At 46.0% G+C, this 23,316-nt stretch overlaps 1 protein-coding gene across 4 annotated transcripts in view; it reads left to right on the forward strand.

Annotated features, from left to right (window-relative positions):
• Positions 1 to 22,983, forward strand: part of LOC132406099 (homer protein homolog 3-like) — a 45,901-nt gene extending 22,918 nt beyond the window's left edge. For 3 of the 4 annotated variants that reach the window (XM_059991317.1, XM_059991319.1, XM_059991318.1), the window contains exons 4-11: positions 10,313 to 10,469; positions 11,012 to 11,143; positions 12,542 to 12,649; positions 15,244 to 15,386; positions 17,127 to 17,283; positions 19,149 to 19,259; positions 20,761 to 20,841; positions 21,199 to 22,983. In XM_059991317.1, the coding sequence (XP_059847300.1) occupies positions 10,313 to 10,469; positions 11,012 to 11,143; positions 12,542 to 12,649; positions 15,244 to 15,386; positions 17,127 to 17,283; positions 19,149 to 19,259; positions 20,761 to 20,841; positions 21,199 to 21,396 (1,087 nt within the window). In that variant the 3' untranslated portion in view covers positions 21,397 to 22,983. The remainder of the gene's footprint in view (positions 1 to 10,312; positions 10,470 to 11,011; positions 11,144 to 12,541; positions 12,650 to 15,243; positions 15,387 to 17,126; positions 17,284 to 19,148; positions 19,260 to 20,760; positions 20,842 to 21,198) is intronic. The other variant, XM_059991320.1, reaches the window with a different exon arrangement.
• Positions 22,984 to 23,316: the final 333 nt, after the last annotated feature.

A 23,316-nucleotide genomic window follows, 5' to 3' on the forward strand; every position in this document is an offset into this window, starting at 1 on the left:
AAATCTTCAGAATTCGCTACCCCAGAGGGTTGTGGATTCTCCAGTACTCCTGAGAAAATGTTGAGCAAATTGAGCCTATACTTATTGAGATGTGGACAAGTGAGAGGTGATTGTATCAAGCCCATAAGACATAGGAGCAGAATTAGGCCATTTGGCCCATTGAGTCTATTCTGTAATTCCATCATTGCTTATTCATTTATCCCTCTCAACCTCATTCTTCTATCTTCTCCCCATAACTTTTGATGCCCTTACTAATCAAGAATCTATCAACCTCTGCTTTAATATACCCAGTGATTTGGCCGCCACAGCTGTCTGTGGTAATGAATTCAATGGATTCACCATCCACTGGCTAAAGAAATTCCTCCTCATCTTTGTTCTAAAGGGATGTCCTTGTATTTTGAAGCTGTACCTGTTGGTCCTGGTCTCTTCTACTATAGGAAACTTTCTATCCATGTCTGCTCTGTCTAGGCCTTTCAATATTCCATTGGCTTCAGTGAGACTACTCCTTCTTCTAAACTTCCATGAGTTCAGGCCTAGAGCCATCAAACACTCCTCATACTTTCATTGCCTGCACATTCTGTCTTAGCTAAGGGGCCAAAAACTGCTCACAATACTCCGTGTGGTCTAAGCAAGACCTTATAAAGCCTCAGCATTATATCCTTGCTTTTATATTCTAGTCCTTTGCATTTGCCTTGCTTACTACTGACTCATTCTGCAAGTTAAACTTTAAGGAGTTCTGCACAAAGACACCCAAGCCCCCTAGCACCTTGGTTTCTGAATTTGCAGTCCCACTTAACATGGAACAAGACTGGCTGCCTCCTATTCTTCTCTCTTTAATGGATGACTTGATTCCATGTGAGCTGTGGGATTTGAGGAGGCTGACGCGGGGTGTGACGGGTGGGGCTGGATGTACTCAGTGTGGTGGCAGAGGTCAGTTATTTGGCAGGTGCCACACTGCTTCTGTGCGATCCTGATAAAAAAAAACTCGAAGATCTCATCGCCATCTCATTAGTTCTATCTCTATTTTGAGTGGTCATGGACCAGGGATTCTCACAACTCATCGAGCATGTTACATCTCCTCCAGGAAAGTTTGAACGACATAGCATGTTTACTTTTAATCCTGACAGGAACATACAAACTCCGTACTCTCAAAATTTCTCCTTTCAGGGCCTCCAACTTACCAACAACATCTTTGCCAAAGAACAGCCTGTCCAAATCCACGCTTTTTATATCCTTCCTTATTTCTGTACGGAATGAGTTATGTATGGAAACAGACCCTTTGGCCCAACCTGTCCATGCGAGCCAAGTCTATTTGAGCTGGTCCCAAGAGGCCAATATTTCCACATGCCAGGATCGTCCTTTCCAATTAATTGTTATCTCCAATCAGAATCATGAGCTGTTCCACTGGGATCAGTAGCGCTGGTTTAATGGCTCCAGCATGGTCCTCTGGGATATTTCCTCATTAATTCTAGTGAAACAGCCAGGGGAGTTGGGGCATTGCTCTGTTTTTCTGTAATGTTTGCTATGAGCAGCAGCAGAAAGCTGCCCACACCATCCCGGGTTACTCGGTAGGCCATGGAGGGGCCAAGAGACAAATTGTTGCCATTTCCCCCCGAGCAAGACTAACCCGACTCCAGGCTCTGTCTCAGGACTTTGAGGCAGAAAGGGCTGCAGGAAGACACCTAACTGTAATCACCTGCCAGCAGAGTATCTGTCTAAGTCTCTGTTACTGTCTCTTTAATTCTCTCTTCCTTTACCTCTCTCTCTTCTCTGTCTCCCCCTCTCTACCTCCTTCCCCCCCCCCTTGCTCTCATTCTTTGTCCTTCCTTCTGCTCATTTCTCCCTAGGTCTGTCTCTATATATAAATGTCATACACTTACTCTCGGTCTGTGTCCCTGTCTCCTTTTCTGACTATAGTGTCTGGCTTCTTCCATCTGTTTTTGTCACATTGGGCGATAGTTTTCCTAGCCTGAGCTGTGGAAGTAAAGTTTAAGGGTGAAGGGTCAGAGTTCATAGCTCTGCTTCTATCCTGACCGGTGTAATTCCTGCTGATGAGCATCTGTCTCTCTGAGCACGGAACCGCAGTTGATTTATTGAATAATTGAAGAGTAATATAACCATTTCACAAGGAGGAGACAGAATAAGAATCGGGGTTATTGTCACTGACGTGTTGTAAAATGTGTTGTTTTGCACAGCAGTACAGTACAAAGCATAAAAATTACTATGTAACAAAAGTAAGTAAATATTGCAAAAGAGGAATCAGAAGATAATATTCATGGTTCAATGGACTGTTCAGAAATCTGATGGCAGAGGGGAAGAAACTGTTCATAAAATGCTGCAAGTGAGTCTTCGGGCTCCTGTATTTCCTTCCCAACGGTAATAACGAGGAAAGGCGAAGGTCCTTAATAATGGATGTCAGCTTCGTGAGGTAAGTTCTCTTGAAGGTGACCTCAGTGGTGGGGAGATTTGCACCTATGACAGAAGAATGTTGGGGGAATCCCATGGAAAGTTATTGAACACTGAAAGGCCAAATAGGGTGGATTTGAAGAGGATGTTTTCTATAGTGGAGGAGTCTAAGACCAGCGTGCATAGCTTCCCTTTAGTCCCTTTAGAACAGAGGTGAGGAGGAGTTTAATTAGCTGCCTGGCTATTCTCCTATGTCTTATGGTCTCATGGAGCTGGCTGAATCTGTAACCCTCTGTGGCTTCTTTCAGTACTATACATTGAAACCTCTATGCCAGGCGGAGATGGAGCCAGGCTTGTCACCGTCTGTCTGTAGAAATTTTGATAAGATACCAAATCTCAAAGTCTTAAAAAAATAGAACTGCTGGCATGCCTTCTTGGTAATTGCATCAATGTGTTGGGCCTAAGTTAGATCCTCTGAACTTGAAGTTGCTCACCCTTTCCACCAATGATCCTTGGTGAGAATTCTGCCATGGCTGTTTCAGAATGTTTGATGGTTAGAGGCTTTCCCACCTCCAACCAGATGAAGGGATGGCTTTGCATTTTTCCAGCATCTTTCACCAATGCAGGACGTTCCAAAGCACCTCACACCCAGTGGGAGTGCTTGTTCATCACTCTGGGAAATACGGAGTCGGCTTACACCCAGAAAGTGGTTTTGGAGAAATTAGTGAGACCAAAAGGCAACAAATCCCCTGCACTCTAGGATTTTGAAGGAGGTGGCAATGGAGAACAAGGATATACTGATTCTCAGTGGAGGGAAGTTGGAGTGGATGCTTACCCTAACTGGGGTGTCTAGAACCAGGGATCACACAATAAGTCAGCGATTCAGGATATCTTATCTTTTACTCAGAACATGACAGGAGTTCTATGCTGGTTCTAAGAGAACAATTCCATTATTAACGTTCCTCCTCTCCTTAGTTCTCTGATCCCTTTGACTTGTATTCTCTCTCACACATGTCAATCAACTCCCTTTTGATTCAATATGCCCTTCATATACACTAGGGGGAATTTACTCCAGCCAGTCAACCTACCAGCATGTCTTTAGGACTCCAGAGCACCCAGAGGAAACCCACACAGTCATGGAGGGAATGAGCAAACTCTGTACCCCAACAGCATCTCAGGTCAGGATTAAACCCTGGAGCTCGGAAGCAGCAGCACTAGCACGGGAAGAAATTTCTACAGAAGAGCATTGATAGGAGGAGGAATAGGCCATTTGGCACCTCAGGCCTGCTCCCCCATTCACCATTGGCTGACCACCCACCTCACTGCCATTTCCCTGCAATACCCTTGAATTCCTTAATGGTCAGGAACCTATTGATCTTCCCTCAAGTCTCCATACCCTTGAATTCTGTAACAGCGAGGTAACTACTGTTTTTCCCCTCAAATCTTCATACCCTCGAATCCCTTAACAGTGAGGAACTTGACCTTCCGTCAAATCTTCATACCCTTGAATTCCTTAACAGTGCAGAACCTACTGAACTTCCCTCAAATTCTTTAACAGCAAGAAACCTACTGATCTCCCCTCAAATGTTCATACCCTTGAATTCCTTAATACCCAGGAACCTACCGATCTTCCCTCAAACCTTCATACCCTTGAATTCCTTAATACCCAGGAACCTACCGATCTCCCCTCAAACCTTCATACCCTTGAATTCCTTAATACCCAGGAACCTACCGATCTCCCCTCAAACCTTCATACCCTTGAATTCCTTAATACCCAGGAACCTGCCAGTCTTCCCTCTAATAAACTCAAAGGCTGAGCCCTTTCCCTTGGGTCCTTTTTCTCTTAATCTCAAGTACCTTAAAATCCACACAGCTAACAAACTGTGAGTGTAATTAAAGTTGCTTTACAATTTCTCCATCTAACCCTGCATGATTTTAACAGCTCTATCAAAACACCTCTCCAAGAGACTCGCAAAACCCTGTTCTTCATTCTGTCCATTGGAGACAACGGAGGGTTTCAACCTGAAACATGGACATTCCATTTCTCCCACACGTTCTGCATAACCTGCGGAGTCCCTCCAGTAAATTATTTGTGCTCTTCATTCTGTCCTTATGGCTGGAACTCTTCGTCCCTAAGACCACTTAGTTTTTCTTCTCTCTCTCTCATAGCTTGAATGGTGGAGCAGCACCTAGGTGAGGGATTGTAATTGAAAATGGTTTATTATGTACTGAGATATAGTGAAAAGCTTTTATTTCTGTGCCATCCTTACAGGTTATCCATAGTTAAGTATATCAACATGATAAAAAGGAAAACAATGCAGAAAATAGTATTATAATATTAATAGTATTATAATAGTAATAGAAAATAATAATAGTTACAGAGAAAATGTTGTGCAGGTAGACAAGTAAAGACCATAAGATATAGGAGCAGAATCAAGCCATTCAGCTGAGTCTGTTCTTCCATTCCATCAAGGCTGATTTATTATCCCTCTCAACCCCATTCTCCTGCCTTCTCCCCGTAACCTTTGACACCCTGACTAATCCAGAAAGTATCAACCTCTGCTTTAAATAAACCAATGACCTGGCCTCCACAGCCGTCTGGCAACGAATTCCACAGATTCTCCACCTGCTGGCTAAATAAATTCCTCCTAATTTCTGTTATAAAGGGGGCATCTTTGCATTCTGAGGCTGTGCCCTCTGGTCCTAGACTCCCCCAAAATAGGAAACATCTCTCCACATCTGCTCAGCAGATCATGCAAGATCCATAGAAGGAACAGAATTATCAACGTTTACAGGATCATTCGTGTGAACCTCCTCTTGACCCTCTCCAACATCATTTCATAGATAAGGAGCCCAAAGCTGCTCACACTAGTCAAATTGCAGTCTGACCAATGTCCTATAAACCCTCAATCTCAGCATTACACCCTTGCTTTAATATTCTGGCCCTCTCGAAATGAATGCTAACATTGCATTTACCTTAATGACTTGATTAGTCAGGGTGTCAAAAATTATGGGTAGAAGACAGGAGAATGGGTTTGAGAGCAATAATAAATCAGTCATAATTGGATTGCAGAGCAGAATTGATGGGCTGAATGGTCTTGTTCTGCTCCTATGTCTTCTGGTCTTTACCTTCCTTACCATAGACTCAGCCTGAAAGTTAACATTTAAGGAATTCAGCACAGTGTCTCCCATCCTTTTGCACCTCTGATTTCTGAATTTGCTCCCCATTTAGAAAACAGCCTACCCCATTATTCCTTCTAAAAAAAAAGTACATAACTGTACATTTCCCTACACTGCAATCTATCTGCCACTTCTTTGCCCATTCTCCTAATTTGTCCAAGCCCTTCTGCAGTCTACCTGCTTCCTTGACACTACCTCCACTTATCTTTGTATCATCCACAAATATGGCCACAAAGCCATCTTTTCTGTCATCCAGATCACTGACAAGTAATGTGAAGAGAAGTGGTCCCAACACTGACCCCTGTGAAACAACACAGGTCACTGGCAGCCAATCAGAAACAGCCCTCTTTACTTCCCAATCTTTGCCTCCTTCCAGTCAGCCAAGCTTCAATCCATGCTATTAAGACGGGAAAATCAGCGGATGCTGGAAATCCAAAGCAACATACACAAAATGGTTGATGGTTGCACTTGGGAGCTCAACGTCCAAGGTTACATGTTGTAGTGGAGGGATAGGAAGGTTGGCAGAGGGGGTGGTGTGGCTCTACTGGTAAAGAATAGCATCGAATCAGTAGAAAAATATGACATAGGATTGGAAGATGTTGAATCCTTGTCAGTTGAGTTAAGAAACTGCAAGGGTAAAAGGACCTTGATGGCAGTTATATACAGGCCTCCCAACAGTAGCTGGGATATGGACCACAGTTTACAACAGGAAATAGAAGAGGTGTGTCAGAAGGACAATGTTATGATAGTCATGGGAGATTTCAACATGCAGGTCAATTGGGAAAATCAGTTTGAAAATGGAAGTCAAGAGTAAGTTTGAATGCCTAAGAGATGGCTTTTTAGAGCAGTTTGTCGTTGAGCCTACTAGGGGATCAGCTATATTGGATTGGGTGTTATGTAATGAACCAGAGGTGATTAGGGAGCTTAATAACCCTTCAGAGACAGTGAACATGATATGATTGAGTTCAACTTGAAATTTGATAGGGAGAAAGTAAAGACTGACAGCAGTATTTCAGTGGAGTAAAGGAAATTACAGTGGTATGAGAGAGGAGATGGCCAAAGTGAATTGGAAGGTGATGCTGGCAGGGATGACAGCAGAGCAGCAATGGAGTGCGTTTTTAGGAAAAATGAAGACGGTGCAGGATAGATGTATTCCAAAAACAGAGAAATACTCAATTGGCAAAATAGTACAACCGTGGCTGACAAGGGGAGGCAAAGCCAATGTAAAAGCATAAGAGAGGACATACAACCAAGCAAAAATTACTGGGAAAATAGAGGATTGGGAAGCTTTTAAAATCCAACTAGAGGACTATTAGGAGGGAAAAGATTAAATATGAAAGCTAGCTAGTAAACAGTATCAAAGTAGATGGTAAAATCTTTTTCAAGTATGTAAAAAATAAAAGAGAGATGTGAGTAGAAATAGGACTGCTAGAAAATGAAGCTGGAGAAAAATAATGGGGGACAAGGAAATGGCGGATGAATTAAATGAGTATTTTGCATCAGTTTTCACTGTGAAAGGCACAAGCAGTGTGCCAGATGTTGAAGGGTGTGAGGGAAGAGAAGTGAGTGTAGTTACTATTACAAGGGAGAAGGTGCTCAAAAAGCTAAAAGACCTAAGGGGACATAAACCATCCGGACCAGATGAAATGCACCCTAGGGTTCTGAAAGAGGTAGTGGTAGAGATTGTAGAGGCATTGATAATGATCTTTCAAAAATCATTGCATGGTGCCAGAGGACTGGAAAATTGCAGATGTAACCCCACTCTTTAAAAAAGGAGGAAGACAGCAGAAAGGAAATTATAGACCAGTTAGCCTGACCTCAGTGGTTGGGAAGATGTTGGAGTCAATTATCAAGAATGAGGTTATGTAGTACTTGGTGATATAGGACAAAGTCAGCATGGTTTCCTTCAGGGGAAATCTTGCCTGACAACCCTGTTGTAATTCTTTGAGGAGATTACATGTAGGATAGATAAAGAGGATGTAGTGGATATTTGGACTTTTAGCAGGCCTTTGACAAGGTGTCACACATGAGACTGCTTACCTAGTTAAGAGCCCATGGCATTACAGGAAAGTGACTGGCAAGGTTAGACCTTTGGCTGATTGGTAGAAGGCAGCAAGTGGGAATACAAGGATCTTTTTTCTGGTTGGCCGCCAGTGACTAGTGGTTGGTGTTGGGACCGCTTCTTTTTGTGCTGTATATCAATGATTTAGATGATGGAATAAATGACTTTGTTGCCAAGTTTGCAGATGATACAAAGATTGGTGGGGGGCAAGCAGTGTTGAGGAAGCAGGTAGGCTGCGTAGGGCTTAGACAGATTAGGAGAATGGGCAAGAAGGTGGCAAATAAGATACAATGTGGGAAAATGCATGGTTGTGCACTTTGGTAGAAGAAATAAATGCGCAGACTATTTTCTAAATGGGGAGAAAATCCAAAAATCTGAGATGCAAAGGGACTTGGAAGTCTTTGTGCAGAACACCCTAAAGGTTAACTTGCAGGTAGAGTCGGTGGTGAGAAGGCAAGTGCAATGTTAGCATCCATTTCAAGAGGTCTAGTATACAAGAGGATGGATGTGATGCTGAGCTTTAGAAGGCACTGGTGAGGCCTCATTTTCAGTAAAGAGTTTTGGGCTCCTCATCTAAGAAAAGATATGCTGGCATTGGAGAGGGTCCAGAGGTCTCCACAATCCTGGTTGAGAAGTTGCAGAACCTGGGCCTCTGCACCTCCCTTTGCAATCGGATCCTTGACTTCCTAAGCGGAAGACCACAATCTGTGCGGATTGGTGATAACATATCCTCTTCGCTGATGATCAACACTGGCGCACCTCAGTGGTCTGTGCTTAGCCCACTGCTCTACTCCCTGTATACACATGACTGTGTAGCTAGGCATAGGTCAAATACCATCTATAAATTTGCTGACGATACAACCGTTGTAGGTAGAATCTCAGGTAGTGACAAGAGGGCGTACAGGAGTGAGATATGCCAACTAGTGGAGTGGTGCCACAGCAACAACCTGGCATTCTACATCAGTAAGACAAAAGAGCTGATTGTGGACTTCAGGAAGGGTAAGACGAAGGAACACATAGCAATCCTCATGGAGGGATCAGAAGTGGAGAGAGTGGCAGCTGTGGAGGCCAGGTAGTTAGGTATCTTTAAGGCAGAGTTTAATGGGTTTTTGATCGGATTCAAAGGTTATGGGGAGAAGGTTGTGGAGTGGGGCTGAGGAGGGGATAAAGGATCAGCCATGATGGAATGGTGGAGCAGACTTGATGGGCCAAATGGCCTAATTCTGCTTCCATGTCATATGGTTTTATGATCTAAAATACTGAAGGAACTCAGCATGTCGGGCAGCATCTATGGAAAAGAGTAAACAGTCGACATTTCGGGCCTCCAGCATTTTATGTGTGTTGCTTCTATCCATGCTAGTATGTTTTCTGTAATACTATAGGCTCTAATCTTGTTTAACAGTCTCATGCATGGCACTTTATCAAAAGCCTTATAAATTCCAAGTAAACAACATTCACTGACTCTCCTTTGTTAATCCTGCCTTTTATTTACTCAAAGAATTCCTACAGATTTGTTAGGCAAGATTTCTCCATAAGGAAATAATGCTGACTTCAGTCTTTTTTAAATCCTTTTTTAAATCCCCAAACCTCATCCTTAATAGTGGAATCCAACATCCTGCCAATCATGAAAGTCAGGCAAACTGGCCTAGAATTTCCTGTCTGTTACCCCGCTCCCTTCTTAAAGAGTGGGGTGATTTTTACAATTTTCTAGCCCTCTGGAACCATTTCAGAATCTAGTGATTCTTGAAAGATCACTACTGATGCCTCCACAATCTTTTCATCCAGCTTTAGACCTTTCAGCTTTCCAAGCACCTTCTCCTTAGTCGTAGGGACTACACTCACTTCTACCCCTGCCACTCTTGGATTTCTTTGCTGCCTTTCACTTCCCTTGTCAGCCACGGTTGCTTTATCCCCCTCTTTAGAATACATTTGTATCTTCAACCCAAAGGAAGGGTGAGAAGAGAAAACTTGTTGGCATTTACACTTCTAAGTGAGGTGCGGCCCAGGAGGGGCAGACGCGACTCTGTCCAATCGGGAACCGGGGTTGGATCAGTCATTGGCATCTCATCCACACCCGTTCCAACATGGGTGGTCCTGAGTTGGAGTCCTTGAAGCACACAAGACTCCACACGTGTCAGTGTGTTGATCCAGCTCGCAGGGGAGAAGAGAGAATGACCAGTGTGGGAGGGTGCTTGACCATGTTGGCTGTTTGCCCAAGGCAGTGTGAAAGTTAAGACGGAGTTGATAAGAGGAGGCTGGTTTGCATGCCTTGGTGCCAGGTACCAGGCTCCTCTACAAACTGAACGATAGTGCTCGTGGTTGTTACAGTATTTATGTTCTTGGACTGGAAATCCTGACATTGAATTCATGAACCAGAGGCCTGAGTCTGAATTCCATAAAGCTAGCTGGGTATTTGAAGTTCAGTTAATTAGACGGGCATTGTAGAGTTAGCTTTCATCTTGTAAACATCTTGCCGGTCTTTTACAATAGATCTGTTGTGCTGTGGGAACCCATCCCTCTTCATGGGGCCTCGGGTGGGAAGTACCTATTCTACTCTGCATCTCTGATGGATGTGACCATTGATTACTGCAGATGGCTTGGCCTGGGGGGGTGCAGATAGGTCCCTCGCCAGGGTTTGACCCCTCCCACCGTTTCCTGTTGCAGGGAACAACCAATTTTCAGCGCTCGAGCTCACGTTTTCCAGATCGACCCAACGACCAAGCGGAACTGGATCCCAGCCAGCAAGCACGCTGTTACCGTCTCCTTCTTCTACGACAGCACCCGCAATGTTTACCGGATCATCAGCGTCGGGGGCACCAAGGTAACTCAGCGACTCAGGCATGAGAAGACTGCGAAGAATCTGTGCCCAAGAGTCTCACAGACACACTGCAGTCAGTACTGGACATTGTACTGGATGGTGTACCTGCAGCCACGGGACAGCGCACATACTGTCAGTGGAATGCATGCACCTGCAGAAATGCTTCGGTCAGCCAGTGTATATAATGCGTACATATTGCCACTGTAATGGAATTGTGTATATACTACGACTGCATTGCACAGACTGCTCTGTGTTACACTGTATGACCAGACTTTGTGCACACACCAATCAGACCTTGTACACATCACAAAAGACTGCAGAGGTAATGCTGTACACAGAGTAACAGATTACATGTACACCACAACCAGGCTTACTCAGCACCGGTAGTTATCACAAATTTTGTCATGATTCTGTCTGTGTAGACATTTCCCCCTTGGCTAGCTGATTCATTCAATACACACCGACCATTTGGCTAAACCCGCTGAATAGAATTGCCTGCCATGGTTTTGCCAGCAGTAAGACTAACAACTGGTTTTGTTTTCCAGGCAATTATCAACAGCACCATCACGCCCAATATGAGTTTCACCAAAACCTCGCAGAAATTTGGGCAATGGGCCGACAGTCGCGCCAACACAGTCTATGGCCTGGGCTTCAACTCTGAGCAGCAGCTTGCACAGGTATCTGGCCAGTTCTAGCAGGGTAGCGTTTGTGTTGGAGAAACCGCACTTGACAACTGGGTCCCAGAGCTGGAGAACAGTCTCCTGCAGGGAATTACAGGAACTAGCCATCCGAGGCATTAACTCACGAGAGATTCTGCAGAGGCTGGAAATCCAGAGCAACCTACAGAATGCTGGAGGAACTCAGCAGGTCAGGCAGCATCTATGACAATAGATGAACAGTCACCATTTTTGGCCAAGACACTTCATTTGGACTGGAAAGGAAGGGGGAAGACACCAGAATAAAAAGTTGGGTGGAGAGGAAGGAGAACTAGCTAGAAGGTGTTAAATGAAGACAAGTAGGTGAGAAGGGAAAGGGCTGGAGAAAATGTGTGGGGCAAAAAAGGAAGAAAGGAGGGGCACCAGAGGGAGGTGATAGGCAGGTGAGGAGAAGAGATAAGAGTCCAGACTGGGGAATAGAAGATGAGAGAAGGGGAGAGGAGAAAAGAAATAAAATACCAGAAGGAGAAATCAATGTTCATACGATCAGATTGGAGGCTACCTAATTGGATTATCAGATGTTGCTCCTCCATCCTGAGAGTGGCCCTATTGTGGCAGAAGGGGAGGCAATGGACTGAAATGTCAGAACAAGAATGGGAATTAAAATGGTTGGCCAATCAGGAAATTCCACTTTCGGCATATAGAGTAGAGGTGCTTGACAAAGTTGTCCCCAGATTTACATCAGGTCTTATTAACATAGAGGAGGCCTCATAAGGAGTACTGGATACAATTAACGACCCCAGCAGATTCACAGGTGAAGTGTTGCCTCACCTGCTACAACTGCCTGGGGCCCTAAATTGAGGTGAAAGGGCAGGTATAGCATATCTGTCACTTGTAGGGATATGTGCTAGGGGGAGATTAGCGGGGAGGGCCAAATGGGCAAGAGAATCACAGAGGAAACGATCCCTGCGGAATGAGGGGGAAGTAAAGATGTGTTTGGTGGTAGGATCCCGTTGAAGATGGTGGAAGTTGCGGAGGATGATGTGTTGGATGCAGAGGCTCATGGGATGGTAGGTGAGGCCAAGAGGAACTTTATCCCTGTTAATGCAGTGGGAAGATGGGAAGTGCAGATGTCCAGGAAATGGAGGAGATGCACTGATTGCTGGAAGCTGGAGAGGTCACTGGACGAGAGATTGAAGGCATGGCTGGGAGGTTCAAGGCTGGAGGGGGATCTAAAATTGTCAGGTTAGAAGGAGTTACCAAGGGGAGTGTGGAAGGTAGCAAGGAAGTGGGAGCGGGGATCGGTGGGTAGGGCAGATGAGGAAGGGGTTGGGATGAGATGAGATGAAAGGGGTGTTCAGAACCAGAGACATGCTTCTATATTTGAATGTGAGTTCTGATCTTCATGCCTTGTTGAAGTTTGCAGAGAGGTTTCAAGAGGTGAAAGAAGCAGCTCGCTTGGCAAGAGAGAAATCCCAGGATAAAACGGAACTGACAAACCCAGCACTAGAGATTACGACCCCACAGGTAACAGTGTAAAGTGACCGACTGGCAGGTTAACTCCATAGCTTATGAATCCACATCCAGCATGTAAATCCAAACCCCCAGTGTGTGGGATGTAAATCTGACCCCTTGTATGTTAATTCGACTCCTCTGATGCATCAAATCCTCCTGATAGTGTGTAAATCCATTTGCCTTGACTGCAACCTCCTTAGCATAACTCTGGTGCATAAACAACTTTCCCCCGTCATAATCCTTCCTCTTGGGTCAGAAATCTACCTTGGCCTTAATTAATTCATTTCTCCCTAGTGCATGACAATATTCCAGTGGAAAATCAGTCTCTATATATCTCCCTCCCCTGGTATATAGACTGGAATTGTATACCTATCTCTCTGGTACGTGAATCCTCTTCCCCAGTGTTTCTTAATGGTCATTGGGTCTTAAGCTTCTTAACAACCTTCTCCAAAATGTTGTAGCATTTACTCTGGCACAGACTTACCATTGTGACTCTGCAGGTTTGATGCCTGAGAGACTCACAGAGTGGAGTCTTACAGTACGGTAGTGGGCTGCTCTGTACACGGACCATCAACCACACTCTTTATTCTCCCATCAACCTTCCTCAGAATCTACCACTCACCAACACTCTGGCAGCAGCTTACAGTGGCCAGTTAACCCTCTGGGAAGCTTTGGGCTGTGAGAGGAAACCGGAGAATCTGGAGGAAACCCACACGGTCACAGAGAGAGAACGTGCAAATTTTACACGGGCAGCACTGGAGGACGGGCCTGAACCCAAGACACTGGAGCTATGAGGCCAGGGCCTTACCAGCTACGCCACTGTGTCACTCTCCTGTTGAACCTGTGTATTTCTGGCCAAGTGAGTGAGGCCACAAGGGAGAGTAACTGAGAGGGAGAGCTGCTGAAAGGGAGTGATTAGGCGAGGGCAGTGGAGGGAGGGGGTTAACTGGGTAATGGGTGAGAAAGACAGATTGGCCAGAGGTTGCATGGATTTTATGGATATTCTGGTGGGGGAGGCAGAGCATAGACAACTCGGTGGCTGCTCCTGTTTCTGTGTATAATGGTAGCTGAAGCTGGGATTTAGTAGGTCAGAGAATTATTTACATGAATCAGCTGTTGCAACAATCCTCAGCCCCGCGATTAATTCATCTTCTGCTAGTCAGCAATGTAGGACAGGACCAAAAATAATCTGATCTTTTACCTTGGAGAGTGATCAGAATCAGTGCGCTGTCATCCATTGGAGTATAATGAAATTCTAATCACTGGGCATTCTGAGTTAGATCGAGTGTAAAGATTGCTCTACACTTGCCCACCAAACACACCCAGAGCAGGACAACAGGGATAAATACAGAACTCAGCTCCCTCTGTGCTAGCCCATCAAACACTTTTGAGGCAGGGTCTTTTCTAGGCCTGATCAGTGTACGGGTTAGATACAAAATAAAGCTATAAGGCTCTCTGGGGTTATCTTATGTTTGTTAATGTGATTGTGTAAGCCAATGCTTGGAGTTTACCCACTGGAATCGATCTCACCAACAGATAGTGGGATTGGCGAGAAGGACCAGCAGCTGTTGCACCTGAGCCTGTCTGTCCCCAGAGTACACTGCGTTCAACAGGGACCTGCTGTGACTCCTTAAGTGAATGTCCCTTCATGCAGAAAGAAAAATATTTACTAGAATGCATCTTGGTTCAATAAGTCTCACGTGCAGACCACTGCGAATATAGCACCTTATCTTGTTCTCTTTCATTACAACTCCTGCACCCTCTTTTTCTCTCTGGCTTCCCCTACTCTCCCTCCCTACAGAGCAGAGCGTGGATAATCTGCTGACCCTGAATAACACAGAGCTGCTGGGGGAGGGGCTGGTGCCACACAAATAGTTCCAACTCTGACAGACTGACACATCTGTTTTTCCTGCATCAAGTACTCCAATGCTCACGCCTTCCTTCTGTCCAAGCCTGTCTCTTGCTCGCAGTTTTGTTTCTCTCTGCTATGTCATTTCTCATTTTCTTACTTCCCTTTATGTTCCTTTGGTTACCAGAGCTTGGCCTCATTTCTGCAAAGCTTTACTCCTTTCAGACAGTGCTTTTTTTTCTGAGACCCTCCCTCTCACTCCCTCTTATTCCCTTTACCCTGCTTCCTCTCTTTCTTTCTGTCTATTTAGCCCTCTTTCTTTTCCCAGTCTCCTCAAACACCTCTGCAAAACATTTTCTTCCATTTTACAACTATCTCCTTATCCCAGGATTGGGAGCCCCTCATTCCTGGGACTAAGGGGCCCCTCATTCGTAGATCAGAAGACCCTCATTTTTGGGAACAGGAGCCCTACATTTCCAGGATTGGGAGTCCTCCTTCATTCCTGGGATGAGAATCTCTCAGGATCAGGATTGCTTTTGGCCCCAGGAGAGGAAGCTCCTTTATTTCAAGGATAGGAGTTGTTTCATTTTGCAGAATCTAGTGTCTGTCTCTGCAGTCTGAATTCTCTGTCTCGGGGGGGGGGGGGGTGTGCTAAGATGTTTTTATTCCTGTTTTATATGCTGGTATTACAATTAGCTTCCCTCTTTCTCCACCCTCTGAACATTAGATTTACTGAATCTCTCCTCCCCTGTTGTAGGACTTGTCCATCGATTTTAATTCCCCCCCACTGCAGCTCGCCAGTGCAAATGGGAGCGGTCTTCCGAAACTTTACCATTCCGAGAGCTGTGATGGAGAAATGATGCTGGACAGCGCTCGGATCAAGTCTCTCTTCTCCCAGGGGTAAGTCCCTCACTGGGGTTGCTTCTTGCCCCAGTCCCACTTACCGCACATTGTCTCACATCCTGACAGTTGATTCTACGGCAAAGAAGCAGCTGCAGCAGGAAATTCTCTTTGCACAGATTGCGTCAAATCGTGGATTACATCATCAAGCTGCTCTGAAACTCTTGCTCACACTTCTTTCTGGTAATCTTTGTCGATGTGAGGGTCTCTGGTTAAATCCCTACCTGCGTGGTGGCAGAGAGACACACTGTGTAAAGAGAAGGATCTATGTTTGCAGATTCAAACAGCACCAGAACTGGGTCAGTACGCAAGGCTCAGGAATGGAGTGCAGTCAACCCACACACCGATGGGAGTCCTTTTAGAGTGATCATGCGTTTGGAACCCATACCCTTGTGAGAGTTGGTGTGTCTGTTGAGGCCAAATCCCGTTGTAAGCATAACTGATGGACTCGTGTCCCAGTGAGAGTCAGTATATGTATGGGACCCGTATGTCAGTGAAAGTCAATGTTTGGTGTGTGTACGTGAGATTTGTACCCCAATGAGAGTCAGTGCGAGTATGATTCATACCCGTGTGTGTGTGTGTGTGTGTGTGTGTGTGTGTGTGTATGCACACGTACACAGTTGAGTTGCTCTGGGCAGAATCCATATTTCAATGAGTGTAAGTATCTGTGGGACCCACACTCCAGTCAGAGATTATGCAACTGGATTATGCCACAGAGATTATGGGAAACCCTGGGTAATTTCTAACATGTTCGGCACAGCATTGTGGGCTGAAGGGCCTGCATGGTGCTGTAGGTTTCCTATGATGTTTCCAACCCATACCTCCATTGAATCTGTGTGTGGCCTGTACACGAGTGAGAGTCAGTGTGTGCAGAACCTGCTACAAGCTATTCTCCTGTTGTAATTCTAGAGCGGCTGTTTGTACGTCCACGTGATTTTACTCAGCACTTGTGCTTACTGGTCATGGTTCAGTTTCATCCCGCCAGAGGCTGGTTTAAAATACACTGGCGTCAGGCTTTTTGGTTCTTTCTCTCTTCCCCCTCCACACCCATCTCCCTCTCATTGTCTTTTTCACAATATTTTATGTTTTCATTCTCTCCTTCTCTCTCAACTCTTCCACAGTTTCAATTTCATTCCCACCTCTTTTAACCACTTTGTCCAAAACTATCACTCTCTTTGCGGTCTAACACTCTTACCTCTTTCTGTCTTCTTTTTTGCATCATTCTCTGACTTGTTCTCAGAGCATTTACACTTTTCCTCTCCCTTAACCTGGTCCTTATTTCCTCACTTTCAACCCCTCTCTTCCTCTCTTTGCCAATCTTCCTTACACAACATCTCTCCCCCTCTGCTCCTGGTGGCATCACCAGACTTGTAATTCAGATCGTGGGAGAGACCTTAGAGAGTGGACATGATCCAGGACTCTCACCCCTACCTACCGCTCTCACCCCCCCAACTGCTCTTGCCCCTCCACCACTCTCACCCCCTCCACTGCTCTCACCCCCTCCACTGCTCTCACCCCCTCTACTACTCTCACCCCCTCTACTACTCTCACCCCCTCTACTACTCTCACTTCCACTATACCCCACTCACTCCCTCTCTACTGCTGACTCTTGTTCTCAATTGTTCTCTCATTTGTCTTTTCTAGCTCTCTCGTACTTTCTTTTGTAATTACTCCCTTTCTCTCATGCTGTGACTATTTTCTCTCTCACAAGTTCCTCCCTCTCTTGTTCCCTCTCCCCAGGTCCATCAGCGAGCCCCACTGGGAGCTGGAGTTACTCGCACTGCAGGAGAGTAATGGAAAGCTGGTGCAGGCGCTCCACGAGTCAAACATCACAGTTGAGCAGTGGAAGAAGCAGCTGGCTGCATATAAAGAGGAGGCGGAGAAACTGCGAGACCGGGTGAGAGTCTGGCGGGTGGCAGAGAGGGTACAGAGGGGGTGGGCTGGGAAAGAGTCTGAAGTGGCACAGGAGGAGGCTGTGTGAGGGGAGGAAGTGATAAGGAGCTGGAAGGAGAAGAAGAGATTGGATGGCAAAAGGGAAGAGGGGCTGGAAATGACAGTCATTAGCTGAAACAGGGAACAGGGCTGGATGAGGGTACTAGATTTGCCTCCAAGGGCAGACCACACTCCTATCACAGGAGTGTGAACTGAATGCACAGCCGCCTGTTGCTGAAGAGATCCATTCTCTTCTGCCACCCCCTATCGTGTAGGACCAGCATTCCTCTGCCCCTGGCACTGAACTTCTCCCCCCACCCCTGCACAATGAACAGTAAGAGGGCTGCTGACATGTGGTGGTGCAATGTATCTCGCTGCAGAACAGCAATGTGGTGCAACTGTGGCTAGGTTAGTAGTTCAGGGGCCGAGACTAACAAACCTAAGACCAACTTTCAAATCTCACCATGTCGTTTATGGGGCTGCAATTCATGCAGTTACCTGCAATCTAAATTAAAACTGTCAATGACTACCAAACTACCAGATTGTTGTAAAAAATCCATCCAGTACCTGAAATCTACTGTCCTTGGCCGGTGTTAGTCTGACTCAAGAGCCACTAGCGTCACCCTGAAACTGTCCAACTGGCCACCAAGCTCAAGGACAAAAGGGAGAGAGCCATAAATACTGGTCTTGCTTGCGTCAGCCATCTCCTAAAAATTAATTCCTGAAAAATTTACAGGGCAGAGTAGTACACAATCTTTTTCCTTTCTATTCTACTTCTCCTCCCATTCCTTTAACTACCTCTTCTATTCCTTCAACCACCTCTTCCTCTACTCCTTCTCAATCCTCTCTGTTTCTTATGCAGTCATAATGCTCTTTCCTTGCCCTCTCTCCTCCTCCTCACCTCATTCTCTCTATTTCCTACTTTACTCATCTTTTTTCCCCTGCTTCCTCCACTTCTCCCTTCCCTTCTGCTCCTCCCTCACTCCCCTTCCATTTCCCTCCCTCTCTTCCCCAACCATCCACATTCTCTTTCTTCTTTCTATCTTCCCACTGTCCCCTCACTCACTCACACCACTACTCTCTTTCCAATCCTTTCTTGCTTTTCTCTACAATTATTTACAATTTATATTAATGTGGCCCTCAATAATTTACACTTCATATTAATAACCTGAAGGAAAGGCAGAATATATGGTATCCAAGTTGGTCTCAACATGAAACTGGGTTGTTGAGAGGAGGATTAGGCCTCAGGTAGTTTGTTTGTGTGAGTGAGTAAAATCTTGGTGAAGGAGATCATTGGGGGTGAATGTTGTCAGGTTAAATCAAAAGTCAAACTATCCTTCACAAGTAACTAAAGAAATCAGATCTATACTCTTCTGAGTCTAGGAGAATGAGGCATGATGTTGAAATGTACGAGGTCCTTGGAGAGTGGGACAGGTGTGCCCAGTAGTAGGAGGATCTCACTTGAGGACACATTCTTGAAAGGAAAGGAGGTAGTCATTTAAAACTAAGGTGCTAAGGAACCTGTTCTTGCAGAGAATGGTCGACTTTTGGTGTTCTCTATCTCAGAGGGCTGTGGTGGTTGGGTCATTGGGGGTATTTAACAAGGAGGTAAATATCATTAGGGGTATTTAACAAGGAGGTAGATATCATTGGGATATTGAATAAGAGACAGCAAATTAAGGGCTATTGAGAACTGGTACAACTGAGCAGATGAGTCTAGGGTGGATCAACTATGATTATATTGGATGTTGGGGCGGGGCTGAGGGGCCTACTCGTGCTGCTAATGTCCTGTGTTCCTTTGTTCATATACACCCTGCCGTCTGCCCCCAGGTCATTGAGCTTGAGTCACAGGGCGTGGAGAACGTGACAGTTGCAACTCAGAACACAGACCTCAGCCAATCGGTAGAGGAACTTGAGACTTTGTTAAAGGAGAAAGAGGAGGTAATGTTGGAATAGCTGGGGTACCAACTGCTACTCAGTAACCTGCAGCACTGCGAGTCCGGGTGCACAATGGGATAGTGAGTGTCCTGGTGCGCGATAGGACAGTGCATGTCCTGGTGCACAGTGGGATGGTGCGTGTCCTGGCGCACAGTGGGATGGTGCGTGTCCTGGTGCACAGTGGGACGGTGCGTGTTCTGGTGCACAGTGGGACGGTGCGTGTCCTGGTGCACAGTGGGACGGTGCGTGTCCTGGTGCATAGTGGGATGGTGCGTGTCCTGGTGCACAGTGAGACAGTGCGTGTCCTGGTGCACAGTGAGACAGTGCGTGTCCTGGTGCACAGTGAGACGGTGCGTGTCCTGGTGCACAGTGGGACGGTGCGTGTCCTGGTGCACAGTGAGACGGTGCGTGTCTTGGTGCACAGTGGGACGGTGCGTGTCCTGGTGCACAGTGGGACAGTGCGTGTCCTGGTGCACAGTGAGGCGGTGCGTGTCCTGGTGCACAGTGAGACAGTGTGTGTCCTGGTCACAGTGAGACAGTGCGTGTTCTGGTGCACAGTGGGACGGTGCGTGTCCTGGTGCACAGTGGGACGGTGCGTGTCCTGGTGCACAGTGGGACGGTGCGTGTCCTGGTGCACAGTGGGACGGTGCGTGTCCTGGTGCACAGTGGGACGGTGCGTGTCCTGGTGCACAGTGGGACAGTGCGTGTTCTGGTGCACAGTGAGACGGTGCGTGTCCTGGTGCACAGTGGGATGGTGCGTGTCTTGGTGCACAGTGGGACGGTGTGTGTCCGTGTGAACAATGGGACTGTTGTGTGCCCTGGTGCACAATGGGACAGTGCGTGTTCTGGTGCACAATGGGATGATGTGCAATAGGACAGTGCGTGTCCTGGTGCACATTGGGATGGTGTGCAATAGGACAGTGCGTGTCCTGGTGCACAATGGGATGGTGTGCAATAGGACAGTGCGTGTCCTGGTGCACAATGGGATGGTGTGCAATAGGACAGTGTGTGTCCTGGTGCACATTGGGATGGTGTGCAATAGGACAGTGCGTGTCCTGGTGCACATTGGGATGGTGTGCAATAGGACAGTGTGTGTCCTGGTGCACAATGGGACGGTGCAGGATAGGACAGTGCATGTCCTGGTGCACCCGGGACAGTTGTGTGTCCTGGTGCGCTATGGGACTGTGCATGTCATGGTGTGTGACATCACCTGTCTGAACAGCATATACCTTGCGTGTAATAGTGAAATGTATGTTCTTGTAGGTGTGTGGTGCATGACTACATGGAACATGTCATATTGTGCGATACATGCAGCGTGTTCAGGCTTGTGCTGGCCACTGCATGTTTTGGCTCGCACCCTGTCAGTGTGGCTGTGTTCAGACCCAGTGCTGTGGAATCAGGGAGAGCACTGACCGGTGCCAAATCCCATGGGGTGATTTTGCTGCTGGGTTGAGATTGTCCCTGAACTTTGCTCAGTTCTCAGCAAGTGTTTTGTTTCTTGCAGGAGATCCAGTTATTGAGGAGTCAGAAATCTGATGTGAATGAGTTGGAGAGCGACCGGGAGGAGGCACTGCTCCGACTGCAGGTAGGCGACAGCTATGCAAGGTGACGGGGCAGGAGCAGGGGCAAGCAAAGGGACAGGAGAAATGTGGGGTGGGCACAAAGGACCAATGCAGAAGCAATGGGGAGCAGAAACATGGGAAGGGGCATACTAAGGCAGGAGTGATGGGATCAGGGGCAGAGCTCACGAAGAGGCACTGGCAGGTGAAAACTGGTCCCAGCATGAAGTGGTCAGGCACATGCAGTGGATGAGGTATGGACAAAGGCTAGGGACTGGGCTGATTGAGTTTGACGGTGTGGTTGGAGAGGATTTGGAGTGGAGCTGAAGCCAGACCCCAAACCGTCCCTGCCTTGTATTTGACCTTTGACCTTCTTTCCTCAGGAGGTAGAGGGCCGGAATGCTGAGCTGGAGCAACAACTACAGGATGTGGAGCAGACCCTGGTGGACTGTGTGAACGACAGAGAGAGGGTCCAGCGTGATGCTCGTAAACTGCTGGATATCCTCGACGTTAAGCTGTACGAACTGAATGATTTGCGCCAGGGTCTGGCTAAAATTGCAGAGAAGGAGGAAAAGTCCTGAATTTTGTGTAGCTGACCCTTGATGCCCAGATCCTCCTGAAACACAGTTCCCCGCCCATCAATTTAACTCCCTCTTCCCCTACCGTCACCACCACTCCTGTCACACACTTGCTCTTAGTTCCAGGTGCTTACCCTGGGCTCAGCGGTTGAATGTGCAGGGTCCATCTAACAGCACCGACTTGTAAAAAAAACATTTGGTTCAAGTTCAGTTGCTGAAAAATTAAACACTAATTCTCAGCCCTGCACAAACTCTATCTCACCTCCAAATTATCCGTCTGTCTCAAGGCTGTGCAACTTTTCCTGGGTTATTCTCCAATTCCATTTTGACACTGATTCTTCCTCTTACGTAGTCATATAAGATTATTACTGACCTCGGAACTATTGAGGTCCCCCTTGTGTCAGCATGAAGCACCTGCCATCTTCACGATAGTTCCGGGGAAGTAGGTTGTCCTATGAGAAGAGATTGTTGGTGTTCACATGAAGGAGAGCTTATCTCATACAGGTTCTGAGGAAGGTTGAGAGGTTACGGTTGAAATGTCAGCCAACAGAACAGTGAGGAGAAGAACTTGTATCAATCAGATGTGAATGTTTGGAAGCCACATCTCCGGAGAGATCAGAGACTTGGTCTTTATGAATATCGAAGCTGAGATTGATTGACTTTTGGTCACTGAAGGGATTTAATAACATGCAGGATGGGCGGGTAATTTGCAAGGAGCATCTCACTGAATGAGCGGGATGCAGAAAACTTCCTCTTTCTTGTATTCTTATATGTGACATTATGATATGTGCAATTACAACACTTTGATAACTGCATAACCCTCACCAGTACAATCTGGCACTCTGCAAATTCTTCACTGTAACTCTCTGATTTACATTGTACATCCCAAACTGCAAAATTCCGATATATACTGTATACTCCTCACAATAACATTCCCATTGAGGGACATGCACAGAGTGTTATAGTGAGGGAAGTATCCTCACTATAACATTCTGTGCATGTCCCCCACTGTTAAACGCTAATATACTCTCTGAATAGAATAAATTTCTTATATGAAACACCCCCTACACCAATCGGATGTACCCCCTCTTCTCATTATTACACTGAAACACCCTTCTTGTAATATTTTGAAATAACCTATGCATCTTTCCCTTTTGTACATTCTTCAACAGATACCCCGCTACACAAATGTGTTGTGCTGAATATATTTTCAACATAATATGCTGTTTCACGGGGGAGGATCATGAAGAAAGCTGCTGGATCAATCACGGTTCTGCTGTCTGTTAGTTATACGAAACCTCTCCTGCCTTCAAAGTTGGGCCGCTTTCTTCCTATTTAGCCCTTTAAAAAAAAAATTCCTTGTGATTTTGCTTCTACTTCCCTCTCAGATCACGCATAAAAATTCCATAAAACACATCAAATCTGTTTCTCTACTGATTAATGCTTTTCCCACAAGGAGCAGATTTTCCTTATTTACTTTGTCAAAACTTTCTTGATTTGGAATAAAATTTTCCTACTTCTCCATCTTCAGTAAATAATAGGAGCCCTAAATCCCCAGGTCCACACCAGTAACTTTCCCATCCCACTTGGTGTTGACCCAGAACCTCACCTGAGCCTAGAAAAATGGTTTATCATGCTTCTGTTCTTTGCCTTTTCTAATCAAAGTCAATATCCCAGCATCCTCACACATTTGTGTACAAACATTTGCATTTCCTCTGTTTCTCCAAATTCTTTAAGTTCTCTCCTTATTCTTCCCTTAAAATCACATTAGTATTAAATTTCATCTGTTGTGTGCCTTTCTTTCAGTAGGCTCCTTCTGAAATCTCTGTTGCCATCCTCCAATTCACTATGCTTCAAACTACTTCAAAGGTCATCTGACATATCCAGTCACTAGTGCTGTACATGTCAACGTATGTGGTGATC

This window comes from Hypanus sabinus, chromosome 16 (assembly GCF_030144855.1).
Source record: "Hypanus sabinus isolate sHypSab1 chromosome 16, sHypSab1.hap1, whole genome shotgun sequence".
Lineage (NCBI taxonomy): Eukaryota > Metazoa > Chordata > Chondrichthyes > Myliobatiformes > Dasyatidae > Hypanus > Hypanus sabinus.